The 15,984-nt window shown below is 42.6% G+C and overlaps 2 protein-coding genes across 5 annotated transcripts in view; one reads left to right on the top strand and one right to left on the bottom strand.

The window, feature by feature from the left end:
* The window catches only part of tns1b (tensin 1b), a 237,564-nt gene extending 229,140 nt beyond the window's left edge, over positions 1-8,424 (bottom strand). For 3 of the 4 annotated variants that reach the window (XM_063006567.1, XM_063006573.1, XM_063006568.1), the window contains exon 1: positions 8,213-8,423. In XM_063006567.1, coding sequence (XP_062862637.1) covers positions 8,213-8,317 — 105 coding nt within the window. In that variant the 5' untranslated portion in view covers positions 8,318-8,423. Of the gene's footprint in view, positions 1-8,212 lie in introns of all 4 variants that reach the window. The other variant, XM_063006574.1, reaches the window with a different exon arrangement.
* Positions 8,425-13,117: 4,693 nt separating this feature from the next.
* Positions 13,118-15,984, top strand: part of trpm2 (transient receptor potential cation channel, subfamily M, member 2) — a 40,713-nt gene continuing 37,846 nt past the window's right edge. The window contains exon 1 of the mRNA XM_063006616.1: positions 13,118-13,301. Coding sequence (XP_062862686.1) covers positions 13,118-13,301 — 184 coding nt within the window. The remainder of the gene's footprint in view (positions 13,302-15,984) is intronic.

Raw genomic sequence — 15,984 nt, 5'->3', positions numbered from 1 at the left:
CGCTGTAACGCACGCAGGAGTTCAATTTCCCTCCTACAATAGAGTCGGGATGAATTCCTGCAGAAGATCAAACTCCCATAACAAACAGCCTCTTGTTTTTCTCCTCTTTCTAATCCTGAACCAGAAGAAGCTCTCCCCGCAGAGCCTCACTTCACATTCTGTCGACTTTCTCTGGCCGAGTGACGAGACACAAGTAGTGCAGGACGGGTCAAGTGTCAAAAACATCGAGCCTGTTTAACTTTCCTCTCCGTCCCACTGAGACGCTCTGTGGGGAGGATTTATAGAAACGGAACAGAAAACATGAACAGAATTCAGAGATTAAAGATTTAATTTGGGTCTTTGTGGTGCAGCAGTACAGTACAGTAGTCCACTACCACTGAGACTGAGGTGCGTGTGGTGGAGAGGATGGCCGAAACAGCCTATCTATGGGTAGGTGCACTTGCCAGATAGAAAGAGCAGAGTTTGTGTCAAAAAGGGCATCCAACATAAATTATTGTTATTATTATTTTATTATTATTATTATTATTATTATTATTATTATTATTATTATTATTACTATTTTCCTTATTATTATTATTATTATTATTATTATTTTCCATATTATTATCAATATTATTATTTTCCTTATTATTATTATTTTATTTTATTATTATTATTATTATCATTATTATTATTATTTTCCTTATTATTATTTATTATTACTTTTATTGTTATTATTATTATTATTTTATTTTATTATTATTATTATTATCATTATTATTATTATTATTTTCCTTATTATTATTTATTATTATTTTTATTGTTATTAATATTATTATTATTATTGTAATCATTATTATTATCATCATCATTATTATTATTATTATTTATTTTATTATTATTGTTATTATTCATTATTGATATTATTATTATTGTATTATTATTATTATTGTATTATAATAATAATAATAATTACTATTATTATTATTTTTTATTATTATTACTATTATTACTATTATTATTATTATTATTATTTATTATTATTTATTATTATTTATTATTATTATCATCACTATTATTATTATTATCACTATTATTATTATCATCATTATTATTTTCCTTATTATACGTCCGGGGTGCTTAAATGTTCATTCAGCTGAGATTTCCTTCTAGAAGACCTTGGAGTGCATCTATGGGAATTCGTGCCGATCCGGGTAATAGTATTAGTGTGGTTGGGCACTGATGATTTCCGAACCCTGAGCAAAAGCTGATTTGCCTCTGAGCTGGAGCTTTCAAAACCCAATGGCAAGTGGAAAATCCGGCTGTAGTTAACCATAACCGCTGACCTACGTCTGCCCTACAGTTGTGTCTGGACTGACCATTCAGAGTTGAATATTTACCAGTGTAAAAAATAGCACTAATTAATGACTGAATCATTTCATAAAGAGCATCACAGTGTTCTGAATCAGACGCTCAAATGACACACTGGAAAAATCGAGTGTGGTCGGGCACAAGCCGGATAATATTTCCTCTTTATTGGTTGCCGGGGGGTGATTTCTCATACGAGTCGCTACAGAAGAGCCGCCTGGTAAAGAAACCACAAGAATGAGGATGATGAACGTACACACGTCTCTGTTACACCCGGGAGGTGTTTACACTCTCGAACATCAGGTTTAACTGCACCATTAAAAGATGAAAAACTTATTTTTAACCTGTTTAATACAAAACAGAAAAACTATGTGATGTTAGAACGTTTTCAGAGCCGAACTAAATGCTTTTATAACTATTTTATTTCTACATTTTCTGTCTTTTAAAAAAAACCCACTCAGACTTGTGTGCAGTAGCAAACCGCTTCTTTTCACCTGCACGAGGACCAGGATCACATACAGAGCGGCACACACTGCTCTCCATTATTCAACATCTCTGTGCAGTGCTGCAACCAGACAGCAGAGGCCGCTACTGCAGCAGCGATGAGCCGATAGCACAGCTGAGATTTGAATTCCAGAGCCCCAGATTTCTGCAGAGGTGGACTAAAGGATTAGACCTCCGTGCCACCGGTGCGTCCTCTTATTATATTGGATTTTTTTATAGGTTTTTTTGGGGAGGCGGGTGGTAAAGAAGAAGTTAATTTTTAAATAATTCTGTGTGATTAGGTGTTGGTTGATGAGTAAAAATATTAATTATATCTATCTGAAATCAAATCCATGACACAAAGAGTGCAAAAAAGTCAAGGGGTCTAAATATTTACTAAAGCAAGTGTTAATTGTTTACAGCACTTCTCATGTAAATGCGCCGGTGCTGAAGGGAATACGGTATTCCAAGATCAAGCATCTCCAGCATTAAGAAGCGTCAGGAAACAATAAAGAAGTAAAACTAAAGTGCAGCTTTTATTGTATTTTTATTGATGTGTAACTGTTAGTAATTGTATTTCAGTGTGTTTATATTATATTTGTGTTATTTTCAGTGTTTAAGTGTCAAAAACAACCTCATTATTTTACATGAGACTAAAATATCTGCAGCTCCACGGGACCATGGACGCATTAACAGGTTTCACAAACATCCTTATGGGGAAAAATACCTCGAAACTCAACGTCTTTAAAACTCAACGCCACTCTCAAAACTTGAGCGGTGTTTCCAGGTTAAACGTACAAAATCATGCAGCGACAGTAAATCTTCGGTTAAAGATCCGTCATTAGTTCCTGCTGACGATACGCTACGTTTTCCTGATGGTTTAAAAGCGAACGCCGCGTCCTGCACCTAAACAAGCCCTAGAATTTAAAAATCCTGCTCCTCCACGCACGCGAATCAAAACAACACCACGTACATCCCGCCGTCTCTGCCTCGACACGCCCGAGAGCGGAAACGCCGGGCGTCCCGGGGTGTAATCAGGAGCGCCGTGTGGTACCACGCTGTCTGTCAGGCTCGTAAACACGAGTGCTGAACAAACACTTCACTTTCTCTCCGACCTGCTACGTAAACACTCTGCCATCGCTGCCCCCGGACCGCCGGCCCGCCCCGCCCTCCGTAATCCCCGTACCAGCAGTCGTGTGATTTATTCCCCTCTGAAGGATGAAAGCAAACACGAGGGCTGTGAGGATCGGGGTAGTGTCGGTGAAAGTGCCAAACCGCGGTGATGGACGGGACTGTTTGTGTGTTCTCCTGCGTCCAGGTGGATTAGAGACACAAATACGGCAAAATACTCTTTCATACACTCGAGGTTAAAAGTTTACACACACCTGTAAAGGTCAGGGTAAGATGTGGACGTGATTGGCTAATGTCTTGGGGGGGGTGGCTGAACCAGCCTAGCTATTGGTAGATGCACATGTCAGTGCGCTTTAAGTGCTGAACCCAAGTCTGGATAGAAATAGGAGGGTTTTAGAGGTTGTTAAATAAAAACACTTACTGTTTTACCACCACTTTATTCCATTCAAGGTCGTGGTGGGTACAATTCACTGTGCTGCAGTGCTACCACCTGAGCCACTGTGCCGTCTTCTAGCGTTAAAGGCCACCAAGTAAACAGACCTGACATATACGATCAGCAAGTCCCGACCCGGGAAATGTAATAAAGGTTAATGTGTGAAAAGGGCTGCGACCAAAAAAAAAAAGAAGCACATTGCATTGCACAATCCTGAAGGTAATCACCTCTTTAAAAAAACAACCTGCTAGGCTGAATAAAACGAGGCAGTAATTAGGGGCTGGCAGCTCGCCGACCCACCACAGCGCACGCGGGACAATCTACAACCTGAACGGTAGCACAGGGACATGCGGCGACACCTAATCCACCTGTTTCAGTCTTCACATGTAGCCCTGCTAACCATCTCCATCACAAACACAAACACAGAACATCCTGGAAAACGTTCCATGAAGAAGCAAACTGAAGCTCTCTTGATTTTGGACACTTTATCAGAAGAACCAGTTCATTGGAAAGGTATGACGGTACATTCGGTATTTCGTCTTTAATTCCTTGTACCGTATGGATTTTTCATATACCGCCATACCGTAGCATAGCTCATTTTAACAGCTGTAGGTTTTAAAAGGCAGCAAATGGTGCAGATTAGATAGAGCTCAAAAGTTAACCAGGTAGCATTAGCATCACAGTGTTACCAGAGAGGTTTCATCGATATGGTGAAAAAAATAAACAAAAACAGATGGAGGATGAAGAGAGGAAGACCAAATATGCACCGGAAGAACCTGCCAAAGAAATGAAGCGTGTGGGCAGTTTAGAACAGACAAAACCTTTATACTGGACGATCTGTCGAGCCACAGCTGTTATGAACGCAGTAACGATCAACATATCGCCCATACCGGACACCAGTCTCACGCACGGAGAGTCACGCGCTGATCTCCACGTTCCTCCACTTCTGTACAGGCACCTCGGCCTACTAACCAGGGTCCTTACACAGCCTCGAAGACCCCGCCAACTTTTTAGTTTTTTAGTCCTGTCTTTTCCCAGACAGCGGACTACTGAATTCTTTTTATTAGATTATACGTAACATTTAAGGTGATAAATCTTGGTCTCGAAACCTGATCTCAAAAAGGAGGACATCAGACACCAAAAAGAAGGGGATCAGACCCCAACCCCACAAAGGAGAACATTAGACCCCAAAAGGAGGACATCAGACCCCACAAAGAAGGACATCAGACCCCACAAAGAAGGACATCAGACCCCAACCCCACAAAGAAGGACATCAGACCCCACAAAGGAGGACATCAGACCCCACAAAGAAGGACATCAGACCCCACAAAGGAGGACATCAGACTGCACAAAGAAGGACATCAGACCCCAACCCCACAAAGGAGGGCATCAGACCCCACAAAGGAGGACATCAGACCCCACAAAGGAGGACATCAGACCCCACAAAGAAGGACATCAGACCCCACAAAGAAGGACATCAGACCCCAACCCCACAAAGAAGGACATCAGACCCCAACCCCACAAAGAAGGACATCAGACCCCACAAAGGAGGACATCAGACCCCACAAAGAAGGACATCAGACCCCACAAAGGAGGACATCAGACTGCACAAAGAAGGACATCAGACCCCAACCCCACAAAGGAGGGCATCAGACCCCACAAAGGAGGACATCAGACCCCACAAAGGAGGACATCAGACCCCACAAAGAAGGACATCAGACCCCACAAAGAAGGACATCAGACCCCAACCCCACAAAGAAGGACATCAGACCCCACAAAGGAGGACATCAGACCCAAACCCCACAAAGGAGGACATCAGACCCCACAAAGAAGGACATCAGACCGCACAAAGGAGGACATCAGACCCCACAAAGAAGGACATCAGACCGCACAAAGGAGGACATCAGACCCAAACCCCACAAAGGAGGACATCAGACCCCACAAAGGAGGACATCAGACCCCACAAAGGAGGACATCAGACCCCACAAAGAAGGACATCAGACCCCAACCCCACAAAGAAGGACATCAGACCCCACAAAGGAGGACATCAGACCGCACAAAGGAGGACATCAGACCGCACAAAGGAGGACATCAGACCCCAACCCCACAAAGGAGGACATCAGACCCCAACCCCACAAAGGAGGACATAAGACCCCAACCCCACAAAGGAGGACATCAGACCCCACAAAGAAGGACATCAGACCCCACAAAGAAGGACATCAGACCCTAATAAGAACAACAGACCCCAAAAAGAAGGGGATAAAACCGAATCCATCACACAAACCTGACTTCTTGTGTACTTGTGTGTGTATATATATATATATATATATATATATATAGTATATATATATATATATATATATATATATATATATATATATACAGTGTATCACAAAAGTGAGTACACCCCTCACATTTCTGCAAATATTTAAGTATATCTTTTCATGGGACAACACTGACAAAATGACACTTTGACACAATGAAAAGTAGTCTGTGTGCAGCTTATATAACAGTGTAAATTTATTCTTCCCTCAAAATAACTCAATATACAGCCATTAATGTCTAAACCACCGGCAACAAAAGTGAGTACACCCCTTAGTGAAAGTTCCTGAAGTGTCAATATTTTGTGTGGCCACCATTATTTCCCAGAACTGCCTTAACTCTCCTGGGCATGGAGTTTACCAGAGCTTCACAGGTTGCCACTGGAATGCTTTTCCACTCCTCCATGACGACATCACGGAGCTGGCGGATATTCGAGACTTTGCGCTCCTCCACCTTCCGCTTGAGGATGCCCCAAAGATGTTCTATTGGGTTTAGGTCTGGAGACATGCTTGGCCAGTCCATCACCTTTACCCTCAGCCTCTTCAATAAAGCAGTGGTCGTCTTAGAGGTGTGTTTGGGGTCATTATCATGCTGGAACACTGCCCTGCGACCCAGTTTCCGGAGGGAGGGGATCATGCTCTGCTTCAGTATTTCACAGTACATATTGGAGTTCATGTGTCCCTCAATGAAATGTAACTCCCCAACACCTGCTGCACTCATGCAGCCCCAGACCATGGCATTCCCACCACCATGCTTGACTGTAGGCATGACACACTTATCTTTGTACTCCTCACCTGATTGCCGCCACACATGCTTGAGACCATCTGAACCAAACAAATTAATCTTGGTCTCATCAGACCATAGGACATGGTTCCAGTAATCCATGTCCTTTGTTGACATGTCTTCAGCAAACTGTTTGTGGGCTTTTTTGTGTAGAGACTTCAGAAGAGGCTTCCTTCTGGGGTGACAGCCATGCAGACCAATTTGATGTAGTGTGCGGCGTATGGTCTGAGCACTGACAGGCTGACCCCCCACCTTTTCAATCTCTGCAGCAATGCTGACAGCACTCCTGCGCCTATCTTTCAAAGACAGCAGTTGGATGTGACGCTGAGCACGTGCACTCAGCTTCTTTGGACGACCAACGCGAGGTCTGTTCTGAGTGGACCCTGCTCTTTTAAAACGCTGGATGATCTTGGCCACTGTGCTGCAGCTCAGTTTCAGGGTGTTGGCAATCTTCTTGTAGCCTTGGCCATCTTCATGTAGTGCAACAATTCGTCTTTTAAGATCCTCAGAGAGTTCTTTGCCATGAGGTGCCATGTTGGAACTTTCAGTGACCAGTATGAGAGAGTGTGAGAGCTGTACTACTAAATTGAACACACCTGCTCCCTATGCACACCTGAGACCTAGTAACACTAACAAATCACATGACATTTTGGAGGGAAAATGACAAGCAGTGCTCAATTTGGACATTTAGGGGTGTAGTCTCTTAGGGGTGTACTCACTTTTGTTGCCGGTGGTTTAGACATTAATGGCTGTATATTGAGTTATTTTGAGGGAAGAATAAATTTACACTATTATATAAGCTGCACACAGACTACTTTTCATTGTGTCAAAGTGTCATTTTGTCAGTGTTGTCCCATGAAAAGATATACTTAAATATCTGCAGAAATGTGAGGGGTGTACTCACTTTTGTGATACACTGTATATATATACTGGTACTGTATATATATATAAATATATATATATATATATATATACTGTATATATATATATATATATATATATATATATATATTTATATATATACAGTACCAGTCAAAAGTTTGGACACACCTTCTCTTCAGTGGTTTTTCTTGATTATTTTAATTTTCAACATTGTAGATTAATAATGAAGACGTCCAAACTATGAAGGAACACATGTGGAATTATGTAGTGAACAAAAAAATGTTAAACAAACCAGAATATGTTTTATATTTTACCAACTCTACCTCTGCACAGCACAACTGATGCTCTCAAACACATTAAAAAAGCAAGAAATTCCAGAAATTAACTCTGGACAAAGCACAAACATTAATTGAAAACCGTTCCAGGTGGCTACATCATGAAGCTGATTGAGAAAATGCCAAAAAGTGTGCAAAGCTGTCATCAAAGCAAAAGATGGCTACTTTAAAGAATATAAAATATAAAACATATTCTGGTTTGTTTAACACTTTTTTGTTCACTAACATAATTCCATATGTGTTCCTTCATAGTTTTGACGTCTTCATTATTAATCTACAATGTTGAAAATTAAAAAAAAAAATCAAGAAAAACCACAGGAATGAGAAAGTGTGTCCAAACTTTTGACTGGTACAGTATATATAGTCCAGTGCACCTTAAATGATCATTTATCTTCATATAAACTGTAAGTATGAACTACAACCTAATGTCCCCACGCCCAGGTTTTACACCTTTATGCCTCCTGGATGTCACCTGTTGAAAACATGGGTCTCCTACCTTTGTTAGAAGCTTCTTTTCCTCTTTCTTTTTCTCCTCATGATGATCCAGAGGCATCTGCAGAAACTCGTCCTCGCAGCAGATGAAGCTCACTGTGCATCCCATCCGAGCCTCTGCGGGACGGAGCACCGAGTACCCATCCAAACTTCAGCTCTGACCCTGACTGGAACAAGCCCGAAACAACGCGGACCCGTCTCACAGCCCCACAACTGTCAGTGCTGGTGTATCTGGTGGCAGGACAGTAAAAGCTTTCTCTTCTGGTTCGGAACTGAAGCGTAATCCGTCTCACAGGCTCGAACCCCCGCAAACCAAACTCACACCACAACCGCGCACCGTCTTCCCCAAACTGTTTACACCCTCCGCTTCCTCCAGTCCCACCTTAAAACGCTTCACTGGTTCGGGAGGTGGAGGAGCTGGAGGGACAAAACAAACAGGAGCTGTGTGGGCACTTCTCACAACTCCCACAGCAGAGTGACAGGAAATCAGGAACCGATTCAGTGAGTCGATTCTGATCTTTCATACTTGTGACGTAATAAGATCTAGCTGTTACGATGCAAACTTTAGCAGCATGTTTTGCTTCTTCGTGCTTTCAAAAGTCTGTGGACACTATAGACACTCCTTCAAATGAACGAGTTCGTGTCTTTTAGCAACATCCGTTTCTAACAGGTGTTTACAATAAACGATACAGCATATACTGTATATAACATGCTTAACTCCCATAACCACAAAGAGGAGGGCATTAGACCCAAAAAAGGAGGACATCAGACCCCAAAAAGGAGGAACATCAGACCCCAAAAAGAAGGGCATCAGACCCCAAAAAGGAAGAACATCAGACCCCAAAAAGAAGGGCATCAGACCCCAAAAAGTAGGAACATCAGACCCCAAAAGGAGGGAATCAGACCCCTAAAAGAAGAACATCAGACCCCTAAAAGAAAGACATCAGACCCCAAAAAGGAGGAACATCAGACCCCAAAAGAAAGACATCAGACCTCAAAAAGAAGGATATCGGAACCCCAAAAAAGGAAATCAGACCTCAAAAAGGTGGAACATCAGACCCCAAAAAGTAGGAAAATCAGACCCCAAAAAGGAGGAACATCAGACCCCAAAAAGTAGGAACATCATACCCCAAAAGGAGGGAATCTGACCCCTAAAAGAAGAACATCAGACCCCTAAAAGGAGGAACATCAGACCCCAAAAGGAGGGAATCGGACCCCTAAAAGAACAACATCAGACCCCTAAAAAGAGGAACATCAGACCCCAAAAGGAGGGAATCGGACCCCTAAAAGAAGAACATCAGAACCCCAAAAGGAGGAACATCAGACCCCAAAAGGAGGGAATCGGACCCCTAAAAGAAGAACATCAGACCCCTAAAAGAAGAACATCAGACCCCTAAAAGTAGGAACATCATACCCCAAAAGGAGGGAATCGGACCCCTAAAAGAAGAACATCAGACCCCTAAAAGGAGGAACATCAGACCCCAAAAGGAGGGAATCGGACCCCTAAAAGAACAACATCAGACCCCTAAAAGGAAGGCATCAGACCCCAAAAAGAAAGACATCAGACCTCAAAAAGAAGGATATCAGACCCCAAAAAGAAGGGGATAAGACCTCAAAAAAAAGTGGATCAAACCCCAAAAAGTAGGACATCAGACCTCAAACAGAAGTGGATCAGACCTTAAAAAGGAGAACATCAGAGCCCAAAAAGGAGGGGATCAGCATTTAATCCCAGTAAGTAATTCATCATTGATGGTCTGCACTGGTCGTAGTGGTGTGTGCTGTTGGGTGGTTAGTCCCCACACCCTATTACGTAAACAAAACAAGGTCTGGACTGAATGAAAACAAGAGGAAATGACATCATCATCTGTGGAAGTTAAATCAGCACCTCGTACCGTATCATTGCCAAACCACCAATTACCCAGAGAAGGTGAAGGTACACCGGCGGGGTTTATGTTTACGGCTCGAGCTGTGATGTTCTTTCACTTGTATAGCTCTGTTTAACATTCATCCAGTCCTGCAAGAGGTGGAAACCCAAAAAGGAGGAACATCAGACCCCAAACAGGAGTCTTCACCTGTAACTGTTATTGTAAGGAAAGATTTATGGAGCTGCAACATGAGCCGAACGTGAATAAGAGAAAGGAGAGAAAGAGCTTTTACTAGTAGATCATATACAGTAGTTTCCATACTGTGGGGTTTTAGGTTACTTTTCACGTCCCAAAACCTTCTTCATCTGATAGGTACGGACGTCCTGAAAGATTGTGTGTTCTTTATTATCTCATATACTCCCCTGTATCAATAATGTTCCCCCACATATGTTACCTGTAAGGTGATATATTATTATAACATACACGTATCCTCTCGATAAACATAGATATAAGCTTATAACATTCATAAAATACCCATCATAAAATGTGTGTATGAGGTGTATCAGACAGACAGACAGACAGACAGACAGACAGACAGACAGACAGACAGATAGACAGACAGACAGATAGATAAGCTGTAGTTATACAAACCCCATTTCAGGAAATGTTTGTATAACTATGAAAAGAAGAATCTGTGAGTTATTTATTATTGTGAGCATTTATTTAGCTTGGAATAATAAAAAGAAATGACTTCTAATGTTTTAACTCACCAATTAATTGTCATTTTCTTGTTTATGTGCTTTTCTTGGTTAAATAAAGTTTAAAATATTTTTAGTGCGCAGTCCCTCAACCCCTTCTTATTTGCCCGTGCTTTGTTGGATTCGCATTTGAGGCTGGATATTTCACACGGAGAGACACGCACCGATCTCCACGCTCTTCAGTTTCTGCACAGACGCCTCGAGCTGCAAACCAGCGTCCTTGCACAGCATTTGAAGACCCCGCCTACTTATTAGTCCGGTCTTTTCACACCCAGCAGACTGATGGCCAATTTTGTATGCTGCAGGCACTGCCAATTGTGCCCGCTAGGGGGCACCCAGCCGACCGGTAGTAGAGCTGAGATTCAAACCGGGGAGTTCAGAATCTAAGCGCTGGTGTGCTAGAGGAATATCCCGCGGCCTGGATGATATCTTGCAGTATTTAGATTAGTTATCTGTACTCTGTCTGTACACACCGCTCATGTGTAGGTGCATTTATTTACAACCACACTGATCCAAAAGGAAAGTGAAGCAACCAACAAAGTTATTGTCATATCTGGCAACCCTACTCATAACAACCTTGATTCAAACAGCAGGCAGGTTAACATGGTACATACGTATACGGGCGGGTTTGTGGGCGGCCTACACCGGGTATGACGGTGCGTGTGATGTTTATCTGTTATACGGACATACCATCCCGGTTAGATGTCAGACGCCGACCTGCATGGATCAGACGTCTGCTTTGAAGTCCTCAGACGTCCTGGGTTGAAGAAAGTGTCAGCGGCCTTCCCACTGATGTTCAGTGAGGCGAGGGCGATCATGCAGGCGATCCCGTGTTTTTACAGATGTGCAGGCAGACAGAAGATAAAGAAGCGCGTCCTTTTATTTTGACCTGGTGTGTTTTTGTCGATGCACTAACAGGATTTAAAGGAGAGGCTGTTTTTATTACAGATTCCTGTTTGTGCTTCTTGGGTCAGCGGAAATATTATTAATCATTGTAAACTTTTCTTTTTAATCCTTTAAATAGAATTTGAAGATTTGTACTTGCATATGAATAAACAAATGTTAGAGCTTTTTATTTTTCTCAGATTTACATTTTCAGCATTTAGCGGACGCATTTATCCAAAGCGACTTACAGTACTGTGACAGTATATAATCTAAGCAATTGAGGATTAAGGGTCTTGCTCAAGGGCCCAACAGTGGCAGCCTGGCAATGGTGGGGCTTGAACCAGCAAGCTTCTGATTACTAGTCCAGTACCTTAACCACTGAGCTACAACGGTCATAAAACCAGTAGTTGACAATAATATCAAACACACTCATGGACAATTTTGATTCTCCAGTTCACCTCACTTGAACGTCTTTGGACTGTGGGAGGAAACCGGAGCTCCCGGAGGAAACCCACACAGACACAGGGAGAACATGCAAACTTCACACAGAAAGGAATACAGGATCTTTTCTCTGTGAGGCGACAGTGCTACCCACCGCGCCACCAGATCTTGCCCCAGTTTTACGCCGGGTGCACTTATTTCCATCCAGGTTCGGGACCTGCACTGAGAGCGCACCGACAAGTGCACCTCACATTGGCTTGGACATTAGCTGATCATGTCTGTGTCTGTCATCCCTGTGTTCCCCCCTGTGTTCCTTCCTGTGTTCCTCCCTGTGTTCCCCCTGTGTTCCTCCCTGTGTTCCCCCCTGTGTTCCCCCTGTGTTCCCCCCTGTGTTCCCCCTGTGTTCCTCCCTGTGTTCCTCCCTGTGTTCCCCCCTATGTTCCTCCCTGTGTTCCCCCTGTGTTCCTCCCTGTGTTCCCCCCTGTGTTCCCGCTGTGTTCCCCCCTGTGTTCCTCCCTGTGTTCCTCCCTGTGTTTCTCTTTGTGTTCCTCCCTGTGTTCCTCCCTGTGTTCCCCCCTGTGTTCCTCCCTGTGTTCCCCCCTGTGTTCCCCCCTTTGTTCCATCAGTGTTCCTATTAATTTCTACTTTTTAATGTGTGTGGAACTGAGGACACTAATGGTTCCAGTTCTTGCTGGATACGAGACTCCAGCTGCTCAACAGTCCGTGCTCGCCGTCCTCTGATTCTCCGGATTGTTTTTGGTTTGCTGGGTCGCTGCTTTAATCAAAATTTTTATTCATGTCTCGCCTTTCCTCGGCCTGAGCGGTGGCGGTTTGACCTCGTGCCCAGACCCCGTGCTTTTTTTAATAATCTGAGCTCGCCGACGCTTTGTGACCGTGTTCTAGCTGTAATCGGAGAGGCCGAATTCAGATAGCAGGAAATGCCTTTGAGATACCAGCCCGATGCCCACCGCCAAGACTCCCGGGGGCTCGACGGGCACAAAAGTCCCTCTGTCTGAGCGGAGCCGAGGTTCTGGCCTGCACGGCTCTTATTTCTGCCGGGCTCAGGGTTCGCTCGGTCACTTGAACCCACAGGTGCTGAGAGGGGACGTCGGCGTGCACGCCCCGGCCCCCCTGCATTCCCAGGGTGCCACTTGATACCGGGTTGATTTAAAACATCCGGCTGCTTTTACCGTTTACGAGTTCCACTTGGTCTTCAGTTCAGATCCCAAGTAGAAAAAGCTGCATAATTTTATTCCTTTCTAAATTTTAAACACAGAATTATGAATCAGAGGAAAGCAAAGTAGGTTGGTTACAAAGAGAAATGTTGAAATAATCTGATGGAGTTCATAATAAATGAGTAGTACTTAAGACTAAAAATAGGTAACATGAGAAAAAGCATGATATAATTCTACAATATTTCATTTATTTAAGGCATTCGTTGGTCAGCTGGGTTGAATCTTTACTTCTGTTCATTGTTTTGGAGAAGATTGGTCCACTACAAGGCTAAAAGTACTGTGACGCCCCTTCTAATTATTTAATTTATGTGTTACAGTCACAACAATTACTAAAAGCTTTAATAAATCAATAATATAAAAGAAATTATATGCTTTTTTGCAGCAACAGTTTAGGGAAGGTCTACAAAGACATGAAGAAAGCTCAGTTTACAGAAACTCCAGTGTCCTTGACCAACATCAGCCAAGAAAGTGCCTTACAAATGCTCAAATTCCCACACACATACTTCAAAGTCTTGTGAGGAGCATTTAATACTGTGTTTTTTTTAAATGGGATGCCTGACAAGCTCATGGTCAAGCGTCCAAATACTTTTGGACATATACTGTATGCTTCTCTGTGTCTCTGTTTTCTCTGGTTATGCTGGTGTTCCCCCACCTCCAAAAACATGCCAGTTGGTGAACTGTCTTTCTTTTACATTACACATTACATTACATTTTACATTACATTACCTCTGAGTGAACGGCTGAACTGTGATGCCCAGGGAATAATTGGTGCTTTGTCCAGGGTAAAATGACATTTTGCTTTGTAAGGAGGTTTTATATTCTCTGCAGTAAGAAGGTCCTGGGTAGAGCGTTGTGGGTCCTTTCTGTGTAGAGTTTGCATGTTCTCCCTGTGACTGTGTGGGTTTCCTTCAGGAGCTCCCTGACCAGGATAAAGTGATTAAGTATGAAACACATTATTATTATTATTATTATTATTATTATTATTATTACTATAATTTTTTTTAATATTATTATAACAATTATTATTATTCATAATAATAATAATAATATATTTTATTTTTAGCAGCAGTTATTTCACTTGTTTAAAGGATCCTAAGTGTCATTTCTTTAAATAACCACTAGAGGGAAACAAACTCCACTGCTGTTACTTCGTCTTCCAATCACAGTGAGACTACGTTACGTTAGCTTTGGAGTGATTAGCACCTTTGATAAATAAAAGCAAATAAGGGTAAATATCGTCATAAAATCTATTTTTGGGTAACTAGTTTAATCTTATATTAAATATACACCGATCAGCCATAACATTAAAACCACCTCCTTGTTTCTACACTCACTGTCCATTTTATCAGCTCCACTTACCATATAGAAGCACTTTGTAGTTCTACAATTACTGACTGTAGTACATCTGTTTCTCTACATGCTTTGTTACCCCCTTTCATGCTGTTCTTCAATGGTCAGGACCCCCCACAGGACCACCACAGAGCAGGTATTATTTAGGTGGTGGATCATTCTCAGCACTGCAGTGTCACTGACATGGTGGTGGTGTGTTAGTGTGTGTTGTGCTGGTATGAGTGGATCAGACACAGCAGCGCTGTATCCAGCCAACAGCGCCCCATGGGCAGCGTCCTGTGACCACTGATGAAGGTCTAGAAGATGAGCGACTCAAACAGCAGCAATAGATGAGCGATCGTCTCTGACTTTACATCTACAAGGTGGAACGACTAGATAGGAGTGTCTAATAGAGTGGACAGTGAGTGGACACGGTATTTAAAAACTCCAGCAGCGCTGCTGTGTCTGATCCACTCATACCAGCACAACACACACTAACACACCACCACCATGTCAGTGTCACTGCAGTGCTGAAATTGATCCACCACCTAAATAATACCTGCTCTGTGGGGGTCCTGACCATTGAAGAACAGCATGAAAGGGGGTAACATGCAAAGAAACAGATGGACTACAGTCAGTAATTGTAGAACTACAAAGTGCTTCTATATGGTTATAGTAAGTGTAGAAACAAGGAGGTGGTTTTAATGTTATATCTCATTTTTAGATTGGCTAATATGCATAGTGAGTAAAAAAATAGCTACACACCTGAAAATGCTCATTTCCACTGTGAAAACAATAAATAAGAATTTATGAAGAAACTTTAATAAACTTTTTTTATACAAATTTTATTTTGGCATCATGAGAAGGATTATTACAGTGCCAGAGAATTTCTGGTCAAGACAGCAAAGCGAGAAAGTTTTTCTGGACTGTCCCTGTGGAATTTTTTGCCTGTTTAAACAAGTAAGCCTGTCTCACAGTAGTAGTTCTGATTCATCTTTCTATCAGAACCAGCATGAACTTCTTCAGCAGTTTGAGCTACAGGAGCTCGTTTGTTGGATCGGACCCCACGGGCATCGATGAGACTTGGCCGCCCATGACCCTGTCGCCGGTTTACCGCTGTTCCTGGGCGGCACGGTGGCTAAGTGGGTAGCACTGTCACCTCACAGCAAGAAGGTCCTGGGTTCGATCCCCAGGTGGGGCGGTTCGGGTCCTTTCTGTTTGGAGTTTGCATGTTCTCCCCATGTCCACGTGGGTTTACTCCGG

Source organism: Trichomycterus rosablanca, chromosome 12 (assembly GCF_030014385.1).
Source record: "Trichomycterus rosablanca isolate fTriRos1 chromosome 12, fTriRos1.hap1, whole genome shotgun sequence".
NCBI lineage: Eukaryota > Metazoa > Chordata > Actinopteri > Siluriformes > Trichomycteridae > Trichomycterus > Trichomycterus rosablanca.
The sequence above is the reverse complement of the archived record's forward strand: the minus strand, read 5'-3'. Positions and strand labels throughout refer to the sequence as shown.